Source organism: Trachurus japonicus, chromosome 6, assembly GCF_045865225.1.
Source record: "Trachurus japonicus isolate A0001 chromosome 6, Traja_1.0".
Classification (NCBI taxonomy): Eukaryota; Metazoa; Chordata; class Actinopteri; order Carangiformes; family Carangidae; genus Trachurus; species Trachurus japonicus.
In genome coordinates, this window is record NC_140912.1 from 37534535 (window position 1) to 37545471 (window position 10937).

The 10937-nt window shown below is 39.4% G+C and overlaps 1 protein-coding gene across 1 annotated transcript; it reads right to left on the bottom strand.

The window, feature by feature from the left end:
- Nucleotides 1-1222: 1222 nt before the first annotated feature.
- LOC146986643 (protein FAM3C) lies at nt 1223-9271 on the bottom strand. Its single transcript, XM_085780655.1, has 10 exons — nt 9225-9271; nt 8896-8938; nt 7213-7296; nt 6994-7065; nt 6463-6571; nt 4748-4806; nt 4618-4668; nt 3690-3774; nt 3478-3604; nt 1223-1320 (listed from the first exon to the last, which is right to left on the bottom strand). The coding sequence occupies exons 2-10, from the start codon at nt 8927-8929 to the stop codon at nt 1231-1233; spliced, it is 711 nt and encodes a 236-aa protein (XP_085636781.1). The 5' UTR covers nt 8930-8938; nt 9225-9271; the 3' UTR covers nt 1223-1230.
- Nucleotides 9272-10937: the final 1666 nt, after the last annotated feature.

Genomic DNA, 10937 nt, shown 5'->3' on the forward strand with positions numbered 1-10937 from the left:
CGACGTAAACTGACCCAGCCAATCACATTCGTTCTCCTTCTCTTCCTTCATGTTCATTGGCTGTTTACGGTCCGTTCAGAAAAGGGCTCGGGTGGAAACACGTTGAATTAGTTCCGTTCAACTGGAATGAAAACAATAATTTGATGCTTTAAGGTCTTTTTTTAAAATAATTTATTTCTTTTATTAGACCTATTTATTTATTTATTTATTTAATGTATTCACTTATTATTTTATCATCTCTATATTTCTTATATTATTTATCTACTATATATTAGCCTATTTGTTTAAATGTTTTGATCATGTTTGCCTTTGTCATGTCTGTCGCTTTGTTTTTTTGTTCCTTTTTCAATTGTTGATGTTATTGATGATAAATACATTTATTATTATAAAAAAAACAATAATTTGATGCTCGATAAAAAAAGATAAAAACATTAAATATTTATTTCGTTTTATATTCACATTCACGTTTTACCGACGGTTTAAAAGCTCTGAATTATTTTATCAATCAAATGATTTAAATGATAGTTCTCCAGAATAACAAACAGCCCATAAGAAATGAGAAATTAAGTAATAAAAGACTTCATATTTCTGGACATAGACTATTTATTTCATACAGAGAAGGAAAATACTTTAATACAGCAAAGGAAACAGGAAAAATACTTTACAGTCAGACTCACACAGTCTGTATTTAACTCTGGGTTATTTCCTGCCTTCATAATATCAACAGTTGCACTTATGTTATGTAGAATCTTTTTTTTTTGTCTGGTCTGGTCCATTCATTCATTCATTTATTTATTTTGTTTTAGCTTGTACCAAATATTAATCTAAAGAACTCAGGTCTTTTAATGTAGAAATAATTAGCCTACTGTTAAAACTTAAGAATGAAGGCAGAAGTTCATACAACAAATAAATCTATTATATAAAACTATAAAATATACAATTATGCCGTAAAAAGAAACTTACATCAGTACACAGATCAAACATTTGTAACCCAGGCAACTGCATAAATAAACTTTAGGCTCTAAAACATAAATGTAAAACCACATTTACAGCAAAATTCTGAAGAATAAACCAGGTGTGTGTGTAACTAATGTTTATGCACCATCCTGAATCCCTGTTTCCATGTGATCACCTGTATGTGGTGTCATGGCAACACTATGCACCGTGTGTTGTTATGTTGTGTAGATGTCGTGTCTTTCCCTCCAGGCGTCGCAGCGTTCAGGTCTCAGCTCACTCCAGGAACTTGGGGATGCAGCCCTGCAGTTCGATGATCTCCGGCCAGCCTTCATATTTATTCTTAGCGTTGTCGTTCTTCATGGTCTGAAGACAAACACACACACACACACACACACACAGATATGAACAGATGTAAATGATTCACGTGTTGTTCTTTGCAACGTCTCCTCTCTCCTTTGTTATTTATCATGAACACAGACGACAGACGACACAGTATCACTCCTTCAGACCACGACTGTGCACTTCCTTCATCTGTGAACTGGTGTGACAACAACTTCCTGGATCTAAATGAGACTAACTAAGGAGTTAGTGACTGAGATCAGGAAGAATCTAAACCAGTAGCCAGAACCATCCATGGAGATTAGAGATGTCACAATTACTTGTTTTCACAATTAATCGTGGTATTAAATGCCACAATTAATTGATCGTAAAGATTCCTAAATACCGCCACTTTCCAAAAAAGATTATGTCGGAACCATATCGGCAGATGTGGCGCCAAGGTAAAGGAAGATGCGCAGATACTGGTCCATTTATCTAACGTAACACTAAATTGGTGGGAATTAAATGTTAGCGTGTCATTTGTAATTTTAAAAAATAAACTTAGTATATATGGCAATTAATGAGTTAAATATTTCAAACACTTCCCCCGGGGGATCAATAACTGGTCCTATATTAAGAGATTAGTGACGTAATTATATTTTGACTATATTTGATTTTACACATTCATAGTGTTGTGAAATTTATTGATGCATAATAATCGTGATAATCGTAACACCGTGATTATTTCTCTGACAATAATCGTACCAAGAAAATTTGTAATTGTGACATCCCTAATGGAGACGATGTTCAGATCGTTACCTAGGAACCATGTTTGACTCTAAACTTAAGTTTATACAATATAAACACAGAGTCGGTCGTTAAAAGGTCAAATCTGTTGCGTAGCTGAATTCTTTTAATGTTTCTAAGAGCATGTTGTGTAGCTTCTATCGTTCGTTTATTGAAATTCTTTTGACTTTTTCTTTCATTAGTTGGTTTGATGGATCATCAGTAAAGGAGAAGAATCGTCTCAGCAGCTTTATCGATGTCTGCTCCAAGATCATCAGAGTTCAACTCGTCCAGAAAGCCACACAAGTCATGGTCCATCCTGCCGGGAGTTCCCTTGGTAACACTTTATAATAAGTTCACACTATGAAGCATTAGTTAAGCATTAATAAATGCAGAATTCTTCATTTATAACACATGAATACTCATTAGTATGTAGTTTCTAATACAGTTAGTGCTTATCAATGATGAGTAAAACATTTTAACTGTGTTTATAAACTACATACTAATGAGTATTCATGTATTATACTGTAAACAATGAATTCAGTATTTGCCTAATAGTGTGTAGGCTACTTATAAAGTGTTACCGTTTCCTTTAATGCTTTTGGGACAGCAAACAGATAGGCCAGTTATTTTATTCCTTCAGCTATCAAGCTGCTAAATGTTGCTGACAGCAGCAGTTGGACTCAGATCAGACATTTTAATCATCCATAATGTGAAAATGTATTTATCATTGTTCCCTTCTTTTATCCTTAATATCCGTGATTCACTGCAGTGTGCTCCATAGGAGACTGGATATTATCGCTGCCCTCACACTAATGTTTGGTTGATGTGTGTTTATTGAGTTGTCTGAATGGAGACTGTAAACTATTTGGGATAAATAAGTTGTTAGATTGATTGATTGTGTCTCCAGTCTGAGACCATAATGATCATGACAATCTGCAAAAACTCTAAATCTTACCAAGAATATTTATCTTCTAGTCAAAACTAATCTAATTACAGTATACCTAAAATAAGTATAGGCTATACAACATACATAGTTATACATAAAAAAAAGCAGCTTGTTTTTAGACACTTTTTACTTCTTTCAAGCAGATTTTCACTTGAAATAAGTAGAAAAATCTGATAGTGGAGCAAGTTTTTCTTTCTTATTACAAGCTCAAACAACTTACTTTCACTGGCAGATTTTTCTACTTATTTCAAGTGAAACTTAGTTTGAAACAAATGAAAATGATCTAAAAACAAGTTAATTTTTAGGTGATGAGTCTTATTTTAAGTGGAAAGAGATTAGTTTTGACCAGAAATGAGACATTTTGACAAGAAATAGGACAAATATTCTTGTAAAGATGTAGAGTTTCTGCAGTGTATTGATCATATTGATCATATTGATCATATTGATTGTGTATCTGTGGTCGTCACCTTCTCGAAGCTGCTCTTGCCCTGGACTCCTTTTCCTCCGACGAACACCCAGTTGTCTCTGAATCCCAGCGTGGAGATGTCGGTGCTGCCCAGCTCAGAGATCAGCTTCCTGGCCTCCTCGTTCAACCTGTCAGTCAGACAGTCACCAACAACTTATTGATCATCATCACCACCTCATCATTGATCATTGATCATTGATCTGAGTCATTTACTTTGTGGTGGGTTCGTCGTGCGACGCCATGAGCACGATGGAGCCTTTCTCTACGCTCTGCAGCATCTCAACCAGAGGCTTCACATCTGGAACACACAGCTCCTTCATCACCACCACCACCATCATCATCATCATCATCATCATCAACAGAAACCAACTGACAAGTCTGGTCAAATGCCACTGGAGACATGTTAAATAAACTACAATGTACACAGAACAGAGCTGCACGCACAATACTTAAGTGTGACTACAGGACAAGGATCATTTCTATGCACAAGAAACTTAACTGTTTGTTGTTATTAGAAATATATCTGTCCTAAAAACACCTGTTATCTTGTTTAAAAACCTTGTTTTTAGTGCAGAGAGTCATAAATATATCAGCAGACATGCAGCTGTAGGAAACTTTACATTACGGTTTTGTATAGAGGTATGAAAGAATGGAATTCACTGCCGAAAAATATCAAACTCACCACGAACACAAAGAAATTCAAAATATTAATAAAACAGCATTTATCAAAGTAAGACAACATGGTTTATTTATATATGGATATATGATATGTGTTATTATAATGTATAGCCTATTCTGTAGAATGAATGTATATACAAGTATGATGTGTGATGTGTAATGATGTACAGTAGTATACATATATGATATGTAGAAATGTGGGTAATAGGATTAGTATGTGAACAATTAATATAACAAAGAAGGAATGAAGCACAGTTAAGAAACGTAAACACTCACTCTGTTTTTGTTTTGTTAGGTGAAGCATATCGCTCACTTGTTTTTTTGTTTTAAATTTTTATAATGTTTATGTTTTGTGTTTTCAACTGTATAGTGTATACTGTTGGACCCCAGGAAGAAGAAGAAGAAGAAGAGCTGTGGTTTTGCTGCAGCTAATGGGGAATGACCGGTCTGTGATGTCACTCACCTCCGCCGTACATGTCGAAGTGTCCGGTCTTCTGGACTTCTCCTGTCTTACCTGGCACAAACACAGCGACCAATCAGCAGCAACGTCCTCGTTAAAGGGATAATCAATAATAAAACTGATCAACACTGACCGTTGACGACGACCATGTTTATCCCCACGCCAGCGTTGCTTTTCGCTGATCCCAGAACCCTGGGGGGGGAAGGTTTAACACGTCGCACACGTCAGAGACAGACAGGCCTGTTACATCACCAGGTTAAAGGATAATTCCCGTTTTTTACAATCTGGACCTTATTTCTATCCTAAAATCCGATCATTTCCTCCCCCAGATAACTGTGGTGTCATTCCAAGTGGTTGTGATGAAATGAGCTCCAGCCGAGAGGCGCGTATATCCGTATAATGGAGTCTACAGGGCAGCAGAATGCAGCCTCTAAATAACACATTATCTGCAGAGAAACTCCTTCATTTCACCAATATTTAGTTCTGATAGGCTAGTGCTATTCCCCTCTGAGTCCGGGGTTAGCTGTTATCAACATCCGGGGTCTGTAGGTTGACCTACTGACCTCTGACCTGGATGATGCAACTCTTACCAAGAATATTTGTCCTTTTTCTAGTCAAAACAGATCTCATACTTAAAAGCAGCTTGTTTTTAGACACTTTTTACTTCTTTCAAGCAGATTTTTACTTGAAATAAGTAGAAACATCTGACAGTGGATCAAGTTTTTCTTTCTTATTACAAGCACAAAAAAATTTCACTGGCAGATTTTTCTACTTATTTCAAGTGAAAAATTGTTTGAAACAAATGAAAATGATCTAAAAACAAGTTAATTTATAGGTGACGTGTCTTATTTTGACTAGAAATGAAACATTTTGACAAGAAAAAGGACAAATATTCTTGGAAAGATTTTGAGTTTTTGCAGTGTATCATCTCTGAGCGCCGCCCGGCTCATTCTGATAATAATCATTCTGCTTCAGCATTCGGGTCCATTTTTATCTCAACTAGCCGGAGCTTTAGTGAGATGACATCATCCAGGTCAGAGGTCAGTAGGTCAACCTACAGACCCCGGATGTTGATAACAGCTAACCCCGGACTCAGAGGGGAATAGCACTAGCCTATCAGAACTAAATATTGGTGAAATGAAGGAGTTTCTCTGCAGATAATGTGTTATTTAGAGGCTGCATTCTGCTGCCCTGTAGACTCCATTATACGGATATACGCGGCTTGTAATGACACCAAAGTTATCTGCACTCCAAAAACTCAAAATCTTTCCAAGAATATTTGTCTTATTTCTGATCAAAATATCATTTCCAGTCAAAACAAATCAAATTATACTCAAAATAAGACTCGTCACATAAAAATTAGCCCTGTTTTTAGACACTTTTTACTTTTTTCAAGCAGATTTTCACTTGAAATAAATTGAAAAATCTGATAGTGGAGCAAGTTTTTCTTTCTTATTACAAGAACAAAACAACTTTCTTTCACTGGCAGATTTTTCTACTTATTTCAAGTGAAAATGAGTTTGAAACAAGTGAAAACAAGTGAAAATGATCTAACAAACAAGTTCATTTTTAGGTGATGAGTCTTATTTTAAGTGGAAAGAGTTTAGTTTTGACTAGAAATGAGACATTTTGACAAGAAATAAGACAAATATTCTCAGAAAGATTTTGAGTTTTTGCAGTGTGGGTGAGTAAATGATCATATTTTATGCTAGAAATAAGGTCCAGATTGTAAAAAAAAAAACAGCAATTATCCTCTAATAAGTTCATTCTACTGATCAAGGAAACACCTGGGGAGGAAGAGGAGGAGGAAGAGGAAGAGGAGGAAGAGGAAGAGGAGAAAACACCTACATCTGGTTGTTGATGCAGATCTTGGCGGCCACCACGTTGGCCGCTCCGCTGTGGATGTAGAAGCTGAAGTGACCGTCTGCACAGGGTTTCTGACTGAGACATGGGTCTGCTGCAGAGGAGGAGGAGGAGGAAGAAGAGGATAATAATGATGATGATGAAGGCTCCTTTTTTTTTATTATTATTTTTTTATTTATTTAGCACAAACAATATCGATAAAACAACAACATGAACAATCAACATGACTGGGATGTGCAAAGGGGAGGTATGAAACCCAGGAGGGCTGATATGAAAACCTCACCCAACAAAGATCAAATTTGTTACGGTTTAAAAACAATAACATAAGAAAATAATTGAACAATAATGAAAAATAAGTAGAAAAGTAAGAGATTAAACAGTAAAATATAAGGAAATAAGGAAAAAAAATTTTTTTTAAATAAAAATACGTACATAAATGAATAATACAAAACAAAATAATGAATAAGCTCATAAGGAAAGAGTAAGGAGTAAGATCATCACTGATCCATCACTCACCTGACTTTTTGGAGGTTTCCATGGAGACCTGACTCTGGCCTTGGCCTTCAGAAACACCTCGACGCCACTCGGCTGCAACATCACAGGAGAGTCAGTAGACACACACACACACACACACACACACAAACACACACACACACACACACACACACACACACACACACACACACACACACACCGATCAGCTGATCAATGGATGAATCCATAACAGGTTCTCACCGATGAAGGAGACGCCGTTGCCACGGACAACCAGGGCTATAACGATAACCAGCGGCACCAGAAGCAGCAGATTCCAGAAGAGCTCTGAGGAGACACACACACACACACACACACACACACACACACACAGCGTGAGACACACACACACTCAAACTCATCAAATACACAATCCAACAACTCCACAACGCTCTGGTGGACAAGTTGTGAGCTGCACATTCACCACGCTATGAGATAATAACACAACGTTACCACACAGAGTTGTTGTAGACCTAGAGACTCCATTTAAACTTTAAACAGTAGACACAAGTCTTGTGTATTGTCGTATTACTCCACGTTTCGATAGGTCATATAGTTTTTGATCAATCCCTGATCAATGACCATGATCATTTTTGGAGAAATTGTGAGATTATAATGGGTGTGTATTGCACGGAATGTTCGAGTGGGAGAAGTTGTCTGATATCGTCTGAAACTTTTCTCTTTCCACACTCGGCCCGGCCACAATTTACACTCTACTCACATGATTTTTTCCTAATTTGTAGACAAACTTGTTCTGTCTCTAATCATGTGCTCAAAATATCAGAGAGACTTACAGAATTTGAATTGTCAGCCTCTAAGTGCGGCCACGTCTGTCTCTGCTCCTCAATGACTCTAATACAAATATTTTCTGAAAGAAGCAGAACGGACCGATGTTTTAAAATCGCACATTTCAGCAAAATATTTACTGTAGAAACACCAAAATCACACCAAATCGTTCAGGAAGTCCTTGTACACGCTCACGGCCTTGTTTTGTTCTGATAGGAGTTACCGTTTTGTCACAGTAAGCCTAAATGTGAGACCAGTGCAGAGGCAGAAAATCACTCTTTTTCTCCACATTTCTGTCTGTCTCAGCCTGGGGGCCCCCTATCGTCATTGGCAACCGCCTCAAGTTGCCGTGGTAACCTCTGAGCCTCAGGCCAGAGCTCGTTAACTTTATAAACAATCCACCTGGAGCCACACACACCAACACATACAGGTAGCTTCATGTGATTAAAGAGATACACACACACAGAGACTCTAAAACCACTGTCACACACAAACACCAGCACACAGGAAAAGTGAAAGATGATCATGTGTCTGATCAGCTCTGTCTTGACCTTAAGATCGTGGGTTTGATTCCCATGTTGACAGAGATGCTGTGGTCCTATCAAAATTTCCCAGAGGAAATTTTCTAGTTATCTCATAGCGTGGTGAATGTGCAGCTCACAACTTGTCCACCAGAGCGTTGTGGAGTTGTTGGATTGTGTATTTGATGAGTTTGATGAGGGAAACCAAGAAATCCCATAATGAGCCTCCGTAGCGTAGCTCTGAGCAGCTCACGGCTCTGCTCCACCGTTCTAAAAACAGCTTGCACCGACAATTAAAGGTAACAAACCTACTGCTATGACTATAGGGGTTATGGCAATGGGACAATTTGACAAAATCTTTTAACTATCCCTTTAACAAACTGAAGGAACTGAAAGCCACTGTGACCTGTAGCTGCTCGAAGTTGATTTTTAACTTTCACTTTACTGCTGTGGGCGGAGTCACAGGTGAAGGAACAGGTTCTGGGTGAAGGTGTGTGTGTTGATTATCTAGCAGGAAGTGTAAACACACAGTCATAAAACACACAACCACAGACACACACACACACACACACACACTTACTGTGTCTGAAGAACTGCAGCAGTCGTCGAGTCATCGTCGTTTCCTCTGTTAATAAAGACACACAATGTCTTTAATGAGCTGTTTCATGACTCAGCACTTCATTCATCCTCATTATTGGTCAAATCTCACTTATAATATGAATTAATTAATAAAAATTCATTTTCATTTGTTCTTTTCTGATTTTTTTTATTTTTTAATCGTTACATCCTGGTATCTAACACAATAAAAGTAACACAGTAACAACAACTTGCTGAGTAAACACAACGGTTCATGTTTTTACAGGACACACACACACACACACACACACACACACACACAGAGCGTCTTACCTGAGCAGGTGCACACACCGAACCTGTCCGTCTGAAGACACACAGACACACACCGGGCCACTCCTCCTCCCGGACACACACACACCTGTGGATCCTGCTCCGCCCCCTTCAGCCTGGTCTCCATGGCGACGGGCCGACAGCCAATCAGCCGCAGGCAGCCACAGGGTCAGAGTCCACAGGTGAGCGTCTGTCTGCAGGTGAAGGATGGATGAAGGAGCAGAGGAGGAAAGGAAAAGAAAGATAAGAAAGAAAAGAAAAGAAAAGAAAAAACCAGCTCAGGTCAGAGAGGAGGAGGAGGAGGAGCGGGAAGAAGAGGAGGAGAAAGAGGAAGAAGAGGAGGAAGAGTAGAGGAGGAAGAAGGAGGAATAAGAGGAGGAGAGGTAGAAGAGGAGGAGAGGAGGAAGAAGAGGAGGAAGAGGAGAAGGAGAAGGAGGAGGAGGAAGAAGAGAAGGAGGTAGAAGAGGAGGCAAGGAGGGAAAAGAGGAGGAGAGGTGGAAGAAGAGGAGGAGGAAGAAGAGAAGGAGGTGGAAGAGGAGAGAAGGAGGACGAAGAAGAGGAGGTGGGGAGGGAAAAGAGGAGGAAGAGGAGGAAGAAGAGGAGGAGAAGGAGGAGAGGAGGAAGAGGAGGATGAGAGGAGGAAGAAGAGAGGGAGGAAGAAAAGGGGGAGAGGAGGAGGAAGAAGAGAAGGAGGAAGAAAAGGATGAGAGGAGGAAGAAGAGGAGGAGGGAGAAAAGGAGGAGAAGGAGGAAGAGGAGAGAGGAGGAGAGGAGGGGGAGGAGGAGAGGAGGAGAAAAGGAGGAAGAAGAGGAGGAAAAGGAGGAGAGAGGAGAAGACGAAGAGGAAAGGAGGAAGAAAAGGAGAGGAGGAGGAAGAGAAAGAGGAAGAGCGTGTGTGTGTGTGTGTGTGTTAAATTATCCCCATAAAGTTAAAACTGATCATTAAAAACTTTATTAATGAACATGAATCCATCAATAAATATTAAAGTTTAAAACAGAAAAAGAAAAGAAAAAACACGTCGACGATCATCCGATGAGTTTTATGCTGCTGCTGTTGCCGAGCGACGATGACGTCAGCGATGACATCACTCACTCAGTCCTGCGACACATTTTACAGCAGTGAAGAAGAAGAGTCAGGACGGACGGAGGGGGGCGGAGCTACAGCCGGAGACAGTATCTGATTGGTTCAGTCTGGACGAAGAGGCCACGCCCCCTCCCCTCGCTAGGCCACGCCCCCTCGGGCTCCGACCAGGAAGTTCAACAACATGTGTAACAGCAGAAGAACTGTCACTACCCGATTTGTGACAATGTGCAGACCGGCCGCCATCTTGGACCGCTGTCTACGGCAACTCCACTTGGACAAACTTCATTTGGGATTTGCGTACAAGCGGAAGTCTGCTTAAAAGTTCTGTACATTTAAAATACGGTACTGTGAAAATGATTTTTTTTTAAAAACAAAAAAAACGCGCAGACGTCCGTCATAAGACAGCCGCAGCAGACTCGTTTATTTCAGTGAGTGTTGTGGTAGTTGTGATTGTTTGTGGTTGTCATGGTGATGAGGCCGGCGAGAAAAGACGAAAGTAAACACTAAAAGTCTCTGCCTCTGTTCCTGTTTTCTGAGCATCATCATTTTAAATAAAAAGATAAACTGTGGCGACCATGGACTGTAAGAAACATGGCCGTAGCACCCGTGACGTCCCCCATTGGTTTTGGGGAG

Bases quoted from the DNA above. Each gene is read 5' to 3' on its own strand.
- LOC146986643 (XM_085780655.1), bottom strand. From the start codon at position 8,929: ATGACTCGACGACTGCTGCAGTTCTTCAGACACA. The intron at 7,066-7,212 runs GTGAGAACCTGT...GTGATGTTGCAG, and splicing joins CAACGGCGTCTCCTTCATCG to CCGAGTGGCGTCGAGGTGTT. The intron at 4,807-6,462 runs GTAGGTGTTTTC...TTCCCCCCCCAG, and splicing joins ATCTGCATCAACAACCAGAT to GGTTCTGGGATCAGCGAAAA.